We start from the raw sequence: 20,503 nt of genomic DNA on the forward strand, positions 1-20,503 counted from the left end.
CTTGCATCACAACATTTTATCTTCAGCTTAAGCCTTCTAAAAATATGCTATAATTCAGTGATGTCTCAAGATGCTCATTGATCATGTAAATGACTAAAGGGAATTTTTAATATATACACTGTGTGTGTGTGTGTGTGTGTGTGTAACTTTTTCCCCAGGGATATCTATTTTCTATCTTTCTACTAGCCCTAATTTGCAATATGCTAATCATGAAATGAAACACCTACCTGGTGTTGTTATAGGCACAAGTGGCACTGTAAAGAAAGATACAACAGAGATTGAGTGAGTATGAAACCTGTGCCCTTTAATCAACCTGAATTATTAATTAATTAAGGTATTTCAAAATTGCATACATGTACGTTCACTGCCAATCAGTTCGTCACTCTCTGATTCATCAGGATAAATTGCAGTAACTGAGATGTCGTACAATGTGTCTGGGATAAGGTTTTCAAAAAGTAGTGTATTTTCATCGCCATTTAGAATAGTCTTCAAAAAGGATGGATGAAAAGAAGAAGAAAAAATTAGAAGATTTTATATACCAAGGAATTAATGTATCAATCAGAAACATTTTTAATATGGTAAAGTATATCCTATAAGATATGCAACCATTAGACTTTCTCAAGGCACTAGAGAACCTGGTTGTTTCCAAGGCATTTGTGTTAGGTGATTACATGAGCTCTATTGTTAACTGATGAGTTTTTCAGTAAGTGAGGTCATTGTTTATTCCTGGGTGCCAGGGTTTATTTGTGGCGGGTTTAAGAACTACCCATAGTCAAACTGTCTATCACCACCACCTCTTTCACTCACATTCCAGATATGCACATGTATATAGTTTTACATTACCAATCCATCTTCAAGAGGTACCATCAATTCTGAATATCTATCCATCCATCCATCCATCCAACCATCCATTCATCATCTATCATATTTCTGAAATATTCTTTTCCTCAAAGAAAGACTTTATATGTGATGAGAAGGGATCATTCCAAAAAAATTCATCATAAACCATCATCTTCAATAAAACCACCATCTTTAATAAACAGATGGCACCAAAGCAACCAGCATTGGGCTTTACCTCTATATGAATAATAGTATTATTCAGAAGGATGAACTAATGAACAGACCCTAAATTACAGATCAAGATCAAAGAGAGATTCAAAAAAAGCAAGTACTGCCCAGAAATCAGCATTCTATTATTGCAGCCTCACATATTGGAGAAAGGGGGACAAAAATTCAAGTTTCTTAATATGCCTTAGCTACAAATACATTCACAATCATTCTGACAAACATTAATTATCTTTAAGGGTGAATCTGTGGGTGATGATGGGCACCTCTAGAATTTTGAAAACGTATTAGAAATGGTCTCAGAAATGATTGCAATGGAGATTGCTTATTTATAAAATAGGTATCACAATGGGCATGGCTATCACAGACATCTTACCAGAAGAGGTAATATTGCTCTTAATAATTTTCTCTAGATGAGGCCAGAGACTGACACTTTATTTTGTAGCACAACAAGTTCCCTTTTGTTTATCTTTTAATTAAATATATTTTAAAATCAGGTTTAGGAGGAAGCCTTATACAACAATAGCCAAGAAAATATTCCTAGATAGACACATAGGCATATTGATAAGGGCATCTCAGATTTTAGTTATGAGTAAATGTAACTACTTAAATTTCATATAATCACTAGATTAACACTTCCAACACTTGTTGAATTTACTCATTTTCAAGAATCCAAAAATTCCTACCTCCAGTTTTTCAGGTTCACCATAAGGCCCCCACATTACTCTGTAGAGAGCTACATCAGGTGCTCCATGTTCCCAAGTACCTCTGAAACTAGTTGTGGTTACTTGATCTGTTCTCAAATTGAGTGGTGCTGGTACAGGTACTAGAAAAGTGGAAAAGATAGTGGAAAATATCTATGCATATATACTAAATCACTAGATACAGAAATTTACTATGTAAGACCTTTTTGTTTTGTGCGTAACAACAAGGGAATATAATTTCCTCACTTAGAAGAATCTTCACTTTTTCTAAAGCTTCACACATATCAAATGTTGCTATGGCTAATATTTACTCATGGCAAGTTCAGGCCCATGAATGCTGAGAAAGACTCAACAAGTGATGTTTCAAAACTCTATTTCAATGTTTTTTACAGAGGGAAAGACTAATTAGCAAATTGCAGAAGTGATTCAATTGTCGTAGAGTTGAATGAAAGACGTGGTCTTATTGCAGTGATAAACTAGAAGACCAGTTTGTGAGTCTTGAAAACCATCACAATCCAATAGAGATGTTCTTATATTGCTTAACTGGAAGCATAATGACATAAAAAGTACTAATTTGAACATGGTGGACTAATAACACAGATGCAATATTTTTTATGTCAAGCTATGAAATTGAAATAAGCCTAATTTTTCAAAGTATGCATCTTTAGGTTTAAGATTGAAATGTGCCACCTGTACTGCTGATAACAATTTTTTCCATCTTTCTGGTTGGGTTAAGAAGAAGCCTATTATTAATAAAATGAAATGAGGCTTCATTTCAATGATTTCAGATAATTTTAGTTATTTTAATCAGATATGATTATCTATGATAATCAGAAATCTATGTATGACTTCAGAAGTAGGATTATTGAATGTAATGAAGCAATGAAACTTACAATGTTGGATAATAACCTTGTATTTACAAAAAAATTCTTTTCATAGTCTTATCACATTGGAATCATCTACACATTAATTCAGCCAACCAAAACCACACATCATCTCCACCAGCGCTCACTATTTACACATCCACAAAAACTACATCCCTTCAATTTTCAATGACTTTCATCATTTATTATCAGCTCACCCACTGAACTTCTCCTTGGCAACAGCAGTAGAAACAAATACTCAGCCCAAAGAGACTGGCACTAAAGAGTTGTGATTTTGCAAACTCCATAGTCAGGTGTCCCTTGTGATGACAAGAAACAACAATATTGCCCTAGACAACTTCCAACCCAATTCATGGTATTAACGCTGCCCTACTTTCATTAAAAATATTGAGAGGCTATATAAACTAAGCACTGCAACATGCTGTACCTGGGGCTACCCTTGAAAATGGCTTGAAAGCAGCAACAAATAACAGGGGAAAGGTAAAACTAATGCACATTGAAATATCACGCTTCTTATGGTATGGAACACACAACCTTAAAGGAAAAGTGATACATCTGCCTAATTACCCAAAATAAGGTTAATGTGGATTGATAGATGTGGTAGCCAGATCACACAAAACAAGAGCAAAAGGAGGAATGCAAAGAGAACAATTCCTTTTGTACAATTTTTGTTTTGTTTTGTTTTGCTTGTGCTGGCAATTCAAACCCATATTTTGAAAGGAAAGGGAAGGGAAGGAGGAAAGGGGAACTTGACTCATACATTTGACACTAATACACACAGGTATACAAAGGTATACAAATGCACAACTCTAGCCATCTACCATATTTTAGCTAATAAAGCTACAACATTTTCAGCATAACCTATAAAGCTATATTTATATAGTTTTATATTTATATGGCTTTATATAAATATATAAATAAGCATATAAAACTATATTTCAGGCCACATCCTAAAGCCCATTAAGCAGCAGCATAGACTTACAAGTGGTGGCTTCTGCTGCTACTGGCACAGACAGCCCTTCATCATATTGTGCAACAAGTTCTACATGGTAGAGTGTTTTTGAAAAAAGATCAGGAAGAGGCGTGCTGGTCTGGGATGGATCCACTTTTACCTGCATAAACAAATTAGCCAGATTTCTTTCTTGACACTTATTTTTCCCAGGCAGTAGAAAGTTTACAACTATTTCTAATATATGAGAATTCTAATATATTATTAATAATAAATCCTGAATTTAACTATGCAGTATGTTTATTTTCAAATGAGCTACCCTAGCGTTATTCTATTCTTATTCTATAATAAGACATAGGTTGAAATAAGCTCCCCACCAAAATAAGCCCCCTTCCCCAACTATATATACATATCCCCTTGGCGTGGCTGCTAAATGTCTTGCTACCAAGACGGAGGGAGGGGGAGGGAGGGAGGGAGGGAGAGGGAGGGAGAGAGAAGGAGGGAGGGAGAGAGGGAGAGGGAGGGAGAGAGAGGGAGGGAGGGAGAGGGAGAGAAAGGCGGGTGTGCACAGGCACAGGCACCGCATACCCCATGGACTGGCTCAGCTGTTCTGGGCCCTGCCTCCTGCCCCACAAAAATAATAAGACCCACCCCCCAATAATAAAGCCAAGGCCATATTTTGGGGGTCAAAAAAATATAAAACAAAATCTTATTTTGGAGGAAACGTGGTATCAGATGTTAAACTGCACATATTATCCAGTATTTTTTTTCAAACATTGAAATACCAAATTCTACACAATCAATAATCAACTTGAAATATTTAGTACTTTCTTTATTCAATCTGTTTGAGAAGTGAAATGATAGTCTGCTGTCTGTAGCTATTCAAACTAGTACTCTGATATATGGAGTGACCACCACATTCATTCAAATCCTAAATTGATTCTGGTGGCTTCAAAGAGATGCTATGGCTTCTTCATGAGTGATGAAGTCATTATGCACATGAGAAAAAATTACACTATTTTTAACATGTCATGACGTGATATCATAAATCACAATGAATTTGATTTGTTCCCTGACAACCCCATTTCCATTGCATCAAGATATTGCAAGTCAGCTTTTCACTGTGGTTATTCTCCCTGTATCCCTAAATGACTGAATCAGGATAAAACCAAATATTGCCTATTTTTTTTAAAAAATATACTTTATTAATTTATACAAAAACGAATAAAATGGGGGGAAAGGGAAATGGGGATACAGAAAAAAGAAGGTAGGAAGGGAGTGAGGTAAACAGTATTATTATATCACAGCTTATATATATTATTGTATATACATTTCAGATATTTATCCATATGTAAATATTTCGTATTGAGAGTTCTTGTTTCAATATCTTATAGCTGTAGTATTTGATAACCCAACAATAATGTGGGAAAATAAACAATAAAAAGGGAGAAAAAAGAGAGGAAAAAGAGAGAGAGAGAGAAAAGAAAGAGAAGAGAAATAGGAAAGTAAGAAATATTACCTGCAAACAAGCAGGCGTTTGAGATGCCTATTTTTTATGCAATCTGATTTCCCATCTCTATGCTAATGTTCCCATTTTTTAAAATTTTATTTTAAAGCCCAATCTTTTTTTTTCCCATGCAGGTTCATGTATCATCCAATTTAGACTTCCATTTTGCTTATAATAATAAGATCCTACTCATGGCACAGTATAATCACAGTATCCTAAAAGCCAAATAAATTAAAATCATTTGATCTTAACTTTACAGATCATGGACTTCGGCTCCTATTTACTTCTTAACAATACCTATAAAATGATCCTGATTAAATATTTAATATATTTTCACACACATATTTACCTCTTTTACTTCATCTTCTTCAGCTGCTTTATATCTCACTATGTAATTTCGAACTTTTCCGGGAGCATGATCCCAATTGACTTTCATGCTGCTGTGAGTAATATCAGTTAGCCTTAATCTTTTTGCTCCACTCAAAGGTACTGAAAAACAAACAGTATTGTTCAAGTTCTTAGACAATATTCAAATGGATGGATAGATGGATGGATGGATGGATGGATGGACGGACGGACGGACGGACGGACGAACAAACAAACAAACAAATAGCTTACATATAGCCAACCTATCCTATGTCAGATATGTAGATACCTTCACCATAATAAGAAAGGTTCAATTAGAGTACATCCTAACACCATTAATTAATTATAAAATAATTAATTAATTAATTAATTTTTCAATTTTTCAATTTAAAAATTGTTGTACAGAGGAAGATAGTATCTCCTATTTGAATTGTTACCATTCAAACAGGTAACATTATACAATGTTACATTATAAGTGACATTATATAATAAGGCAATTATGGTATCTTTTCATTTTTCTGTTGGGAAAATTCTTCCCAACATCTATGCTATCCATGAAAAATAGCTATATTTATCCCAACTGTTACTAGAAAAAGAATTCCAATGGTTTATGTTCAAGCCTAACATTGATGCTTTCAAAATACTTTGCTATCTCTTCACAAAAAGTTACCTAACCCTTTGAATGAGTTCAAGTCACAAATAATAATCCATGCTGGCTGCAGTATCTAGGAAGTGCAATCCTACCAGAGCAATGGGACACTTTGTGGTAAATGCTTACAACTGACAATAATTACACTGCAGATATATGTATAAAGGCATTTGACAGCACTTTTTCAATCTAACAAGCTTTCTTAAAAGGTGTAAGCTTTCATGAGTTCTTCTGATTTTTGGCTATCGTAGACTAACACAGCTGTCCACTTAGAGGATCTCACAAATCACTAAGGCAACGGACAAAATATTTAGAAAAATTGTATTATTCCTACATGTGACTTCCTGAGTAGTGAGTGGATCACTAGTGAGGTCACCAAAAGTTGAATGAACTGTTAAAGTATACTCAGTATTTGGAATCAAGTCAACCAGTTGTACATCAGTCACTGATGCTCCAACCTGCATCTAGAAGAAATAAATAAAACAGAGGCAAAACATCAAAAAAAAATTAAAAACCCAAAATGTTTAAAAATGTTTTCTCAGAAAGCATTTATTGTCCAGTTACCCTGAAGTAAGATGGCAATAGCAATAGTACTTACATGCTTTACAGCTCTCTCTAAGTGGTTTACAGAATATTGCCCCCAACAACCTAGTTTTTTTTTTACCAACCTCAGAAGGCTAGAAGGCTGAGTCAACCTTGAGCTTGGTGGGATTTGAACTGCCAAATTGCAGTCAGCCGGTAGTCAGCAGAAGTAGGCTGCAGTACTGCACTCTAACCACTGTGCCACCAAGGTTTGTAAGTTTTATAAGTAAGTAAACAAATTGACAGTTTCCTGACTTTTGCCATACTATACACTTATTGGTGCATTTGATTTAATACTTTAAACCAGATTATATCTCACTGTTTGGACAACATGGGAGCAAATATAAGCATCATCTCTTTCTTGAGCTAGTGGTTACCTCTTTTTCAGTTGCTGGTATTGTGGCATTGACAGGCTCATATAATAACGTGTAGCCAGTCGCTCCTTTTACAGGTTCCCACCGTACACGCATCGTCTTTGAAGTGACATCATAAGCATTCAAGCTTTTCACTGAAGGGATTGCCACTGTGAAAAACATAAATATTCACTTCAGCTACTCACATCTACTTACTTACTTACTTACTTACTTACTTACTTACTTACTTACTTACTTACTTACTTACTTACTTACTTACTTACTTATTGGATTTGTATGCCGCCCCTCTCCGGAGACTCGGGGCGGCTAACAGCAATAATAAAACAATATACAATAATAATCCAATAAATACTAAAAATGATTAAAAACCCAAACATATAAAAACCCAAACATACATACAGACATACCATACATGAAATTGTAAAGGCCCAGGGGGAAAGAGCATTTCAATTCCCCCATGCCTGGCGGCAGAGGTGGGTTTTAAGTAGCTTACGAAAGGCAAGGAGGGTGGGGGCAATTCTAATCTCTGGGGGGAGTTGGTTCCAGAGGGCCGGTGCCGCCACAGAGAAGGCTCTTCCCCTGGGTCCTGCCAAGCGGCATTATTTAGTTGACGGGACCCGGAGAAGACCCACTCTGTGGGACCTAACCGGTTGCTGGGATTCGTGCAGCAGAAGGCGGTCCCTGAGATAATCTGGTCCGGTGCCATGAAGGGCTTTATAGGTCATAACCAACACTTTCCCTCTTTATCACACAAACATTGGTCATTTGACTTCTTTCTGGTTTGGGAAACAGACATTGAAGGAGAGATTTTTGCAGCTTTTACTTACTATACTGGAATAATGTAATTGAGGGATTACAACATAGTGACCAACCAATTCAAATACAATCACATTCACTGACCCATGCAGACTTTGCTATCTGCTAAGGTTTGTGGGAACAAGATAGATGTTAAATAACCTAAAGCTTCTCACCTAAAGATTACCAATTTTCTTGTGACTAGCAGGGTTTTTTAAAAAGAAGTTTCCAGAAGCCATTTTTGTCTTATTTTTATTTGTTTATTAGATTTCTATGCTGTCCTTCTCGAGGCGACTCAGGGCGGTGTACAACATTAAATATAACAATATATACGAAATCTAATAACTATAAAATATGAAAACTTACTAAAACATTTTTTAAAAGACCCCATGTACACTCACACACATTCATCCCAGCCAATCATATCTCGTTTCGGCCGGACACAGTCTCATCACTTATGTCTAGTAACACCACAATGTCAGAGCCAATTTTGTTTAGTCCACCTTAAAAGGTATTAAAAATATCCATTTCATCCAGTAACTCTCAAACCTTCCAACTACATAAATGAATGAATGAATGAATGAATGAATGAATGAATGAATGAATGAATGAATGAATGAATAAATAAATAAATAAATAAATAAATAAATACAGGTTTAAATTGTTGGTGCTACTTATTCAAATGGTCTGGAAACCACAAAAAAAAAAGGAAGATTGAGTAGCTTTGTGGTGGCCAAGCAGCAAAATCCAGATGATTCATCCTTCCTCTGGCATAGGGCCAGTGATGCATTTCTAGCTTGCTAGGTAACCATTGCAGCCCTACTGAAAGATACAGAATTCCTTTGAGAATAAGTTGTCAAATTAAATATTCCATGCCTCTTTAGAGATCAGGTTGATATATAACGGTTTAAAAACCCATAAAGAGTCAATTTTATTAAGCAATTCCTCATATGACCAATTCTTATCTTTTATGTAATTTTTTTAAAGTCATTCTCTGTTCTATGGTCTAAGCACCCAACAGAAAAATGCTTTTTGCTTAATATATTACAGATATTAGGGTTTCAATGTTTTTTGTTTTATATCCTGGGCTCCTTTTAACTAAGACAATGGACACATGTTAAGAGGTTGTTTAAAAAACAAACAAACATGTGGCTAACTTATAGTTATGTATCTTCATTCGTTCTTTCATTCAATTTACTATATGTGCACCACCCAAAGTGCAATACATCTCTAGGCAGTTAACATCTGGTCAAAAGACACAAACAAACATTTCAAAGCAAAACACTAATGCACATCACATCTGAGGCCTCTCACATGTCTATCTACTCACACACACACGCGCCCCTAGAACATTGATTGAAACCAGCTTCACATGAATGAGAAGAACCACTGCAAACCTGTGCCCCATAAATCCCAACCTCGTGACCTGCTCTAGATAGAACCATGATTAATGGTATCAAGAGCCACTGAGAGATCAAGACATCACCAAACATGCCAGAGATAACTCTTATGTGGCACTTCAGTGCTGTAGTATCTAAATCTGGAACCAGATCCTGATACATCTCTGACTCTGCATTCAGTGAAGATAGTTGAAAGTTCCCAAGGATCCTAAGTCTGGGAAGCTCCACAAGCAATACAGCCAGTGTCAAGCAACTCAAATAGGAGAGCTTCTATATAGCAGGGAAGGTGGTGCAGTTACAATAGTCCCATCTGATCCCTAGAATTTCACCAAGGTGGTTTCTGATGACTATCCAGAATTATCCTTCTGAAAGCCACCAGTTTCCCAGGTGACCATGGACATTTCATCAACTCTGTTTTGGGGATGCAGCAAGTGCAACCTTTGAAACACAGTGAGCAAATTTCTGAAACTTCTCCACGTCTCACCCCATCCATCACTCCTTGGTCTTTTGGGACAGAATTCAGAGGAGTGCAATGTGAAATCAGCTTTGCTATCATATATGGAGATTTTCAATCGTCCAGATTATGGTTGTTCAGAAGGTGCTTTTCCAAAAGGCAACTGGATTGCCTTAAATTGTTGCTGTTTTTTTCCTTTGAAAACATTTTGCTTCTCATCCAAGAAACTAGAATTGAAAAAGCTTCTTGGATGACAAGTGAAACATTTTCAAAGGGAGAAAAAAAAACCCCAAGGAAATCAAACTGCTTTTTGAAAAAAGCTGTCAAGCCGGTGTAGAAGTTGGGGATATATCAATTGCTTGCCACACTATCTGTAGTTTCCCTGATGTTTATGGGAACTTGGGAGGGGTGAATTCATGAGGGAGCAGATGCAGCCACAAAGCATTATTTTGAGAAATTCAAGGCCATCATATGTTCACTACCTGGACGGAAGTGGAAGGAGTTGCCATGTTGGCACAACCTGAGTGGGCAACATGACAAGTTTGTGGGTGGGGGGCAAGGCATGTGAACTTTCAACTGGGTGGGAAGCTCAGATTCAGGTACCCTGTGGAGGTGCCAGGATAGCTCTGGAAATAAATTGGAATTTTAAGCAATGCCTTGACTTGGACTCTGATTTAATAATAATAATAATTTATTAGATTTGTATGCCGCCCCTCTCCGAAGACTCGGGGCGGCTCACAACAGTAATAAAAAGCAGTCTAGCAATAGAACAAATCTAATAATAAAAAGATATATAAAACCCCAACAATTAAAAACCATACAGCACATTCATACCAAACATAAAATATAAAAGCCTGGGGGAGATGTCTTAGTTCCCCCATGCCTGGATGTTACCTGGAACCCTGACAAAGGTACCTTTAGGCCAGCTTCAATATCCTTTACCACCAATCTCCTCAGGCCAGTCAACTTACCAAACAAAAAGTAAAAGAAGTTTGCCATTCATTTTATTAATATTATTTGTATTCACCAACAATTATTCAATAGGTCTATTATTTTGGAATATTCACTTACATGTTGTTTCGGTCCCTTTTAGTGGTTCACTGTTAGTACCTTCTACTATAGAAAATACATTCACAACATATTCTGTTTCAGGCTTGAGGCCAGTGAGAACAGTAGTGGTGTCTGAACGACTTACAAAGACCTGAATAAAAATAAATAAAACAGTAGCAGAGGTAATTGTACATATTTCAAAAGTAAATTAAAAGTATACATCGTTATTTTGGTTCAGGTACTAAATAATGTAAAATAGAACTTAAGATGTATCTTTACAAGACATATATGATGCTAAAAGCTGTAAAATATGAATTATTTGGAAAATTAGGATGTACTGTATAACTCTAACACCCTTGCAGTAAGTTTTACTGCATCGTGGTTGAAATCTATCTGGAATATGCAATCACAGAAAACAGGAGAAAAATATCCAAATATATATGTATACAGTATATACACTGACTACTCTCTCACTATAAGTGAGGATTTAAGAGCTGTTTCAAGTATATGCTGCATTGAGAAACCAGCCAACTGCAGCTCCAAAAATAGGAATATGACTGTATATGCACACACATATGTATTTATAAGATTGCAACGTACAAAAGACTAGTAATAGATATTATATTGTAGAAAAAACATATATAGGAAAGGCAAACAGATAATGTTTACATGCAGTAAAAGCTCTGTTCCTATACAGTATACTTCTCTTCTACTACATCTTTTTCCTTCTTCCCTTTCTCCTCCTGAGGCTTCTTCTGATCGTGTCTATTATTTGGTAATGGTTAAAAAAATATTCTCAATGTCTGGATGTAATGGCATCCAGACAATTATAGTAGGATGCAAGCTGCCTGGTTGCCACATGGGAGTTATTATTTTTGTATAATCAATTCCAGCACTGGCCAGAGGATCAACTTAAGCACAACTGTGCTACAGGGAAAATAACCATTAAATTAATGTCTGTAACTAATCGATCCCTTCTTATTAATACCAACCTCTACTTGATTGGACTGGTTAAACAATACAATGTGAGGACTCTACTCCAATCCATTGTTATTGTTATTAGTATGGAGTAATGCTTATGCGGGCTCAGGAATAGTTGCCATAGTTGCCCCCCGCTGCTATAAAATACAGTGGGCCTCTTCTACCAGCACCCAATCCAGCCCAGCAGTCCCAGCCATTCTGAACCAGTATCAATAAGATGTTACTGATGTGTTTCTGTTTAATTTGGTGCTACTATGTAAACAAGGAAACGTTTTGCTCAAGTGCTTTAAGGATAGTTTAAAACTTGCACACAAAAGCCCTAGATGGATGCATATATTTGCCATATGTTTTAGCCAGAAACAATGGATCTGTTTCCATCTAAGCCAGTGATGGCGAACCGTGGCACACGAAGCCATATTTGCTGGCATCCAAGCTATTGCCCTAGCTCAGCTCCAACATGCATGTGTGTGTCGGCCACCTGATTTTTGTATCACATAGGCTCTGGGAGGGCATTTTTGGCTTCCAGAGAAGCCTCCAGAGGGTTGGGGAACAGCATTTTTATGCTCCCCCAGCTCCAGAGAAGCCTTTGGAGTCTGGGGAGAGGGAAACATTAGCCTACTGGGCCCACCAGAAGTTGGGAAACACGACGTTTCCGGCCTCCAGGGGACAGGGGAATCTGTTTTCGCCTTCCTCAGGCATTGAATTAGGGGTGTGGGCCCTCGCGAATGCATGATAGCGCTCGTCCATGCTCTTTCAGCACCTGAGGGAAAAAAGGTTCACCATCACTGATCTAAGCCTACTCTTGTGCTTAAAATTCTATTCAGTGATTAATGTGAAATGCACATATATGAATAAATTGTAGTAACTGATGAGTGAGTTTTTGTTTCAAAATGGAAGAATCTAAACTAAGCAAAATAACTTCCCCATCAAAAAAATAAAATAAAATAAAATAATCTGTCTCCAAATCTGACCTCCTGTGGTGTCCCTCCTCTGACAGGATAATATTCAACTCTGTATCTATCCACACTCTCCGTGGGTGCAGTCCAAGACACTCTGAACGAAAGAGGTGTCACTTCAGAAGTAACTAGATTTGTGGGTGGCAGAGACAAATCACCTGTTGTGAGAAGAAACAAATGGAATTTAGGGTAAGGAAGTCTTGATGAGAAGATCTGCCAGAGATGAATCACAATCAAAGCAACAAAATTCAGTATACAGCAGTACCTCTACTTACGAACTTAATTCGTTCTGTGACCAAGTTCTTTAATAGAAAAGTTTATAAAAAGAAGCAATTTTTCCCATAGGAATCAATGTAAAAGCAAATAATGCATCCGATTGGGGAAACCACAGGGAGGGTGGAGACCCTGTTTCCTCCCAGGAGATTCCTAGAGAGGCCCCACAGAGGCTTCTCCCCACCTTTTCTGGCCCTGTTTCCTCCCAGAAGATTCCTAGAGAAGCCCCACAGAGGCATATCCCCGCCTTTTCTGGCCCTGTTTCCTCCCAGAAGATTCCTAGAGAGGCCCTACAGAGGCTTCTCCCTGCCTTTTCTGGTTACAGTTTTGGAGGTTCAGGTTTGTAAGTGGAAAATGGTTTTTGAGAAGAGGCAAAAAAAATCTTGAACCCCCGGTTCTTATCTAGAAAGGTTTGTAAGCAGAGGCATTCTTAGGTAGAGGTACCACTGTATAAAGGTTTTTCTTAAGCGCATAAGAACACTTTATCATAAAGTATATATTATTTCAATATTAAAGCCATTTACATATTGAATGGAGCTATATCTGAACTACATTCACAACAGAATTTATAGGAAAACAAAGTGCACAAAATTTGAGAGAAAATTTGAGCCATCTGACATAGAAGCAATGATTGAAGAACTGGTATTTATCTACCCTTTGTTAAATGTATTCAAACAGAAACTGAACCTGTCAAAATGCTTTAGTGAGAAAACAAAATTAGGCATTGTATTGCCTTAGCAGCCTTAATCTTCTATTTCAGATCTGTGATTCTAATAAGACAAGGCATCCTGATAAAAATCATTCTGGGATTGCAAATTTTAATATGCGTTACTTCCCTAGGCATATATGAAATAAATATGGGCATAGTTATTGCATGCCAAGAGAAAACAACTATGGAAAGAATTGCATTACTACATTAGACCAGTGAAATGGATACCTTGTTCAGAAATTCCGCTTGACCACATTCCAAGAGAAATGAAGCAGACACCTTTTTTCTTAAACACAAAACAAAACCCCAAACGGGTAAAATACCTGATCCTTTCACGCTGTTGCACAAATTATCGGTGACACTATCAACAATGTTAACCAGACGGTTAAAATCTTCAACATTGAAAGCATGGGTTTCATCTGGATCACTTGCAATCTGCTTCAGTTCATTAATATCCGCATTTTTAATACCTTAAAAACCAAGAGATAATATATTTTAAGTAGTGATTTGTCAATTATTTGAAAAATCATCTGAAGATGAGCAAATTATTGTATTTCGATTCCTTTCTGTACTGATTGCCTCTTCAGCTAATACTCACCAATAGCAAAGATCTCCACTCCTTGTTCCTTCAATTTGTCTGATGGAATATTTATATCATCCTGTGATTTGCCATCAGTAATGAGGACAGCAATTTTTTTCGCTCCAGGCCTCAAGCCAGCTTCACTCTTGAAGTTGTTTTTTAAGATGAAGCTCAAAGCCATTCCTGAAATCACACATACACATACGCATATATAAAAGTAAACCTCCAAAAATATTATAGCTTAATTTAGAAGGATGAGTTCTTCCTGATCTACTTTGAAGCTTGTTATATTTTCGTTTGACTAGAATCATAATTCTGTTCTTGTATTTTTATATTTTCTATTCTTGAGACTAAAGGTTGCCAGTTAATAATAATAATAATTAATAATAATAATAATTTATTATATTTGTATGCCGCCCCTCTCCGAGGACTCGGAGCGCCTCACAACAATAAAATATCATATACAAATCCAATGTTAAAACAGTCTTTAAAAAGCCCCTATTAAAACAGTCATACAGCCCAAACACACCATACATAAAATCAAAGGCAGCTAAGGATATATCAATTCCTCCATGCCTGGCGACATAGATGAGTTTTCAAAAGTTTGCGAAAGGCAAGAAGGGTGGGGGCAGTCCTAATCTCCAGGGGGAGCTGATTCCAGGGGGCCGGGGCCACCACAGAGAAGGCTCTTCCCCTAGGGCCCGCCAGATGGCATTGTTTTGTCAATGGGGCCCAGAGAAGGCCAACTCTGTGGGACCTAATCGGTTGCTGGGATTCGTGTGGCAGCAGGCGGTCACGGAGGTATTCTGGTCTGATGCCATGTAGGGCTTTATAGGTCATAACCAACACTTTGAATTGTGACCGGAAACTGATCAGCAGCCAGTGCAGGCTGAGGAGTGATGATGAAACATGGGCATATCTGGGAATGCCCATGATAGCTCTTGCAGCTGCATTCTGCATGATCTGAAGTTTCTGAATACTTTTCAAAGGTAGCCCCATGTAGAGAGCATTGCAGTAGTTGAACCTCGAGGTGATGAGGGCATGAGTGACTGTGAGCAATGACTCCCGGTCCAAATAGGGCAGCAACTGGAGCACCAGGCGAAGCTGGGCAAACGCTCTCCTCGCCACAGCTGAAATATGTTTCTCTAATGTGAGCTGTGGATCGAAGAGGATGCCCAAGTTGCAGACCCTCTCTGAGGGGGTCAGTAATTGCCCCCCCAGGGTGATGGACGGACAGAGGAATTGTCCTTGGGAAGCAAAACCCACAGCCACTCCATCTTGTCAGCACATGCACACTTTTTTGGCACATGCATATGTAGGCTCCTGTTTCGCCACTCGGTGCTGAAAAGGTTCACCAACACTGGTCTAGTGATTAAGGCAGATTAAGGTAGAAAGTGGGAGATCATGTGTTCAAATTTCATTCTAGCTATGAAAGTCGCCTGGGCCAGTCATTTTCTCTCAGGCCTAACCCATCTCATAGGTCTGTTGTTGTGGGGAAAATAGGAGGAGGAAGAAGGAGGTGTGTTGGATATGTTACTGCTTGAATTATTTGTTAAGATTAAAAAGGCCAGAAATAAATACATACATACACACACACACATATACATACATACATACATACATACATACATACATACATACCTGTAAGCGTGTTGCCTCCTTTATATGGCAAATTGGTCACAGCATTCATTAAACGGTTTTTGTTTGGATTGGCATTGAGATGCCATTCTGTTCTTGGATCTCCACTATATTGTGCAAGAGCTGGGGAGAAAATGTAGTGTAATTAAGAATTGTCTTCGAATAGCATAACTCGAAATATTCCAATTAACTTCAAAACTTACCGACTTGCACTTTGTCTGGGCCAATATCAAATACGTCAACGATGCTAGCAATAAAGCTCCGGATTGTTTTAAAATTTGTTCGACCAATGCTCCAAGAACCATCCACCAGCAATACAATATCTGCTTCAGTTCTGGTTTTACATTCTAAGCCTATTACAGCAATCATAATATATCTCAGTTAGTTACAAACAACTCTTTCCTCAATCCTTATCTGACAATATACAGTATATAATGAATATTTTAATTAACTTGAAGTTCTTCTATGTAAGTTTTAATTAACTGAAATTCTTATCTGATCATTTCATTTCTTGCTAATAATGAAAAAGATTTTCAAGGTTGCATAAATTATTATGTCATGCCTACTACATACTGATTAGATGGAATGTAAAGACAATTAGAAACAATTTCATAATAGAATTATAAACCCTAAACCTAAGTAAACATAGGTAATCAAATCTATTACTTCTGCATATTCATTCATTTAAATCAAGAATGCTTAATGTCTAAATTATAGGTATGAGCAACTATCTTTAGAGTTTAATACACATGCATAACACAACACATTAACAGCTATGTATGCTAATTAATGCAGATGGTGCAGATATTTGCACATTTAAATCACAAAAGGAAGCACAACACAAATAAGGTAACAGAAACAAACACATAAAAGAATAGAAGTGACAAAAACACACATTTATAAAAAGTATTAAATGCTTAGAAAGAAAACAATGCTAGGAATTTTCAATGCATGAGAATAAAAATAAGAGTTTACTTTCCATACATTGGAAATATCAGTATATTCATTACAAAGCAAAATCAGCAGTGTTATTTAAACAACTATTGTAATTGTTTAAAATGCATTCTTCCTCCTCTTTGCTCTGAAGTTCATGTTATCAGCTGCAAGTTATCATTCTGGGTTCGTGCCATCTTTACATGGAAGGAATCCCACTGAGTAAAATCAAGCACATTCATCAGAGTTAAGATGGGTTCATCTATGTTTCACATCATTGCTCCAATATTCAGATTTATTGAGAACAGCTACTCCAGGGACCTGAAGATTTAAAAGCATGACTTTCTTCTGCGTAAAACAATAAATTCTGAACTTTAATCAATACAAACAACATAAATCAGGAAACAGAACATAGCTTACAAATCATGCATTCTGGATCACAATCAAAAAGCTGCATGTCTATTCGACGCCACTCCAAATATTTTAATGTCATGGGAGCGATATTGGTAATGGAAGTATCTACAATATGTGCTGAAATGGCAGACCAAAATAGCCGCAAAGACTGTGCGGAATTGGGCATGCAAACAGACTTTCCGTAATTTGAAAGGTCTTCTAATGGAAAAATCAACGCTACCCGTTATATAGATATTTCTACTTTTCCATTTGGGAATTCTGGCAGATAAACTGTCTGGTTTTTACATAAAGAGAGCACGCTTTAAAAATTCCGTCATATAGAGTTGCTACTATCACAATGTTTCCATAAAAGCTGTTACTTTATTCATTAAACACAATGTACTGTTTCCTCATTAAAACTATATTTACCTGAAGGTAACATTGACACATCTGGAACATCTGCAAGCGTTGTCTTTTCTTCTCCAATCAGAGGCATACTTTCGCCTCCTTCAAACATTCCAGTTACATTGACTGTATAGGAAGTGTCTGCCCTGCATGATTGAAAGATAGATGTGTGCTATATATATTAAAGCAAACTCTGTTTATGCAGATTTTTCGCTTTGTTTATTTTTTCCCTAGCATGTTTAAAAAGTGAGAACATATACGTTTTGCACAGGAGGGAAAGTAGGGGAGGGAGGAGGAGGAGGAAGGGAGACAGCGTCATAGAATATTATTAAGCTAAGGGGGAAGAGGATCTTCACTAAAATAATTAAGAAAAGTTGCGGTCTGGAATAGGGATTGGAATCTCAGTTGCTCAATTACTAATCCAGATGCGCAAACTATTATACCATAACATGTTTTCTCCAATTTTTTAGAGAATTAGAAGGAATGAAGTAGTAGGCTTTCTAAAATTTTGGCCAGCTTTCATCAGATAAGACAGGAAGATTATGAAATGACTTTATTGCAGCCCACTATAGCTCAATAGCATTTGGTATTATATTTCAATTGTTTCAATATCACAATTATACTCTAGCCATTATATGAAACATCTATCGGTGTATTACGCAGCAAAAGTATTCAGAGTTCTAAGACTCAACTTCTAGTGCAACACCAATGTATTTTATTGAATTTTTTATTGTAAGATTTCAAGTCTGCAGTTCTGCCTTGAGTAATTAGGGTAGCTTTCAAAATAGATTTAGAAAAAAAAGAAGATGGGTAGGATTAAGATGGGAAGATATTTCAATGAACGTTGGTTACATTTTTCTGTACTGTATTAACAAGAAAATACTGAAATTGCAGGAAGTTACTATAGGCTTACCTCAGCTCCTCTAATACAACAGTACTGTCATACGGCCCAAGTTCTAATTCTCTAGGTTCTATGTTTTCTCCACTTGGATGGTAAGTTATTTTGTAGCCCTTAACTTCCCCAGGGGCTGGCTCCCAGGTTATACGAAAACTTGACCTTGTAGGATCTGAAGTCTGCAGATTTCTGGGAGGTTTAAATGGAGAAGCTAGAAAAGTCAAACAATATTCATTGAATCTGATGTGAGCTATACCCACTGGATAAATACATCAGGGGCACTGTGCATGTTCCATAAAGCAAACAGCAGCTTCAAAATTTTACCCAGACAGATCCAACACATACATGTTTTTGCATATTTTTGCAAAGTATTTTTGAAGATTTTTAGAGCATGTAGAGAAATGCTCTGGAGGGGAAGGGGCAAGACCATCTTTTCTCTTACTTAGAAAAGCAATGTTATCTATGGAATAATTTCATTGAATCCATACAACCAGAAATTGCTCTCTTGCTCTACCTCTTGGATTCTATCAGCATTGGAAGCCTTACACTTGCGCTTAATATTTTCAAAAGATAAGACATCCAACCAGACTTACTTTTTTCCATTCTATAGTTATTTCAAGATCATTTTAGATAATTTATTATTTCTGCTGCTGATGCCCTTAAAGATGTAGTATGTCAGGCAGAAGTCATTTTAACTGCACACTTTATGCTATTCTACTATGCATTTTCTATTGTGGGAAAATGGGAGGGGGGATTGGATGAGCTTGTTAGTATTTAGCCATAAAAATTTCTACAAAATTCGTTCTAGGGAGCCAATGCCATCCTTTGTCTTTGCATCTCTACACCTACATGGAAGGAGATGGGTGGATACTGCCAGCATGGCAATAGAAGATTGGACAAAATGATGGATTTTGGGGTGTGGGGGCAAGGACTTGAACTTTCAACTTGATGGTGAAACCCGGGAGATTTTAGATTCGGGTTTCACCCAGCCAACATGGCTCTTTCAATAAATTGGAACTTTGAGGAATAATTTGCCTTGGACTCTGATTTAATTTTGAATGCTATTTGGAACCCTGACACAGTATCCAGTCTGCAAAACCAATAAGGCAAATAAAAAAAAGAAGTGATTTCAAGACAAATATGGGAACTTAATTGCTTAACAATTAAACAGTCGTTTGATGCCAAATAGTTTATTCGGTATTTAGTATCAACTTGCTTATCTTAGTGAAGGCTCAGTGGAAGAAAGCTGATTTATTGACTACATTGCAAGAATTAAAATAAGATGGAAAACTTGGAAAACTGTATCTGCTAATTAATGTAATTTCAGTTGCACTAGATCTAAATTTCTTTTTCAGGATTATACAGAAATACATTGGAGCACCTGGAAACAGCTCATACCTCTTATGAAGTCTGCTATAATCCTACAAGATTATGTCTTAAATTTACTTGCCAAAACCATGTATGGCTTTTCACTTTAGAAGCAATTCTTTATTAATTTCATTAATGACAGGTTACAATGGTAAATCTTAGGACACTTTAAGGTGTCCAATAAGCAGTGCAAAAGATGAAGATTAAATTACATTGGAGGTAATGTATAAAATAAGCAAACATTAAATTCCTTCTTAACTCCACTGTTGGGTTTTTTCCCCCTGTTTCAAGCTATCCCATATGTGCATGGTTTTTCTTTTCTTTTTTTAGTTTAAACTGAAATGGCAGTCGTTCAATCTCAAAGTGCAAAAGCCAAGGATTTTGGTAAGGGATGAAACAGAAATACTATTGCTTTTTAAACTCGCAAACAGAAAGTGCTTTGGAATGCCAAGGACTATATTTAGGATCTTAGAGAAAAAGCAAATCACAGAATGCTCAGAATGTAACTCCAAGATTCTATATCAAGTTTATCTTCTCATTCAGACTCAGCCTGAAAATACTTCTTATAACCGTTTCAATCTACAGCTTCTGAG

General features: G+C 36.8%; 1 protein-coding gene across 2 annotated transcripts in view; it reads right to left on the minus strand.

Moving 5' to 3' along the window:
• Window positions 1–20,503, minus strand: part of COL12A1 (collagen type XII alpha 1 chain) — a 154,113-nt gene that overhangs the window by 67,706 nt on the left and 65,904 nt on the right. For both annotated transcript variants that reach the window (XM_070733068.1, XM_070733069.1), the window contains exons 16-30: window positions 18,561–18,753; window positions 17,672–17,793; window positions 16,120–16,269; window positions 15,920–16,039; window positions 14,297–14,461; window positions 14,022–14,168; window positions 12,732–12,874; window positions 10,801–10,930; window positions 7,084–7,229; window positions 6,459–6,588; window positions 5,459–5,598; window positions 3,636–3,765; window positions 1,752–1,891; window positions 354–486; window positions 228–254 (exon numbers count right to left, since the gene is read on the minus strand). In XM_070733068.1, the coding sequence (XP_070589169.1) occupies window positions 228–254; window positions 354–486; window positions 1,752–1,891; window positions 3,636–3,765; window positions 5,459–5,598; window positions 6,459–6,588; window positions 7,084–7,229; window positions 10,801–10,930; window positions 12,732–12,874; window positions 14,022–14,168; window positions 14,297–14,461; window positions 15,920–16,039; window positions 16,120–16,269; window positions 17,672–17,793; window positions 18,561–18,753 (2,016 nt within the window). The remainder of the gene's footprint in view (window positions 1–227; window positions 255–353; window positions 487–1,751; window positions 1,892–3,635; window positions 3,766–5,458; window positions 5,599–6,458; window positions 6,589–7,083; window positions 7,230–10,800; window positions 10,931–12,731; window positions 12,875–14,021; window positions 14,169–14,296; window positions 14,462–15,919; window positions 16,040–16,119; window positions 16,270–17,671; window positions 17,794–18,560; window positions 18,754–20,503) is intronic.

Source organism: Erythrolamprus reginae, chromosome 1, assembly GCF_031021105.1.
Source record: "Erythrolamprus reginae isolate rEryReg1 chromosome 1, rEryReg1.hap1, whole genome shotgun sequence".
NCBI lineage: Eukaryota > Metazoa > Chordata > Lepidosauria > Squamata > Dipsadidae > Erythrolamprus > Erythrolamprus reginae.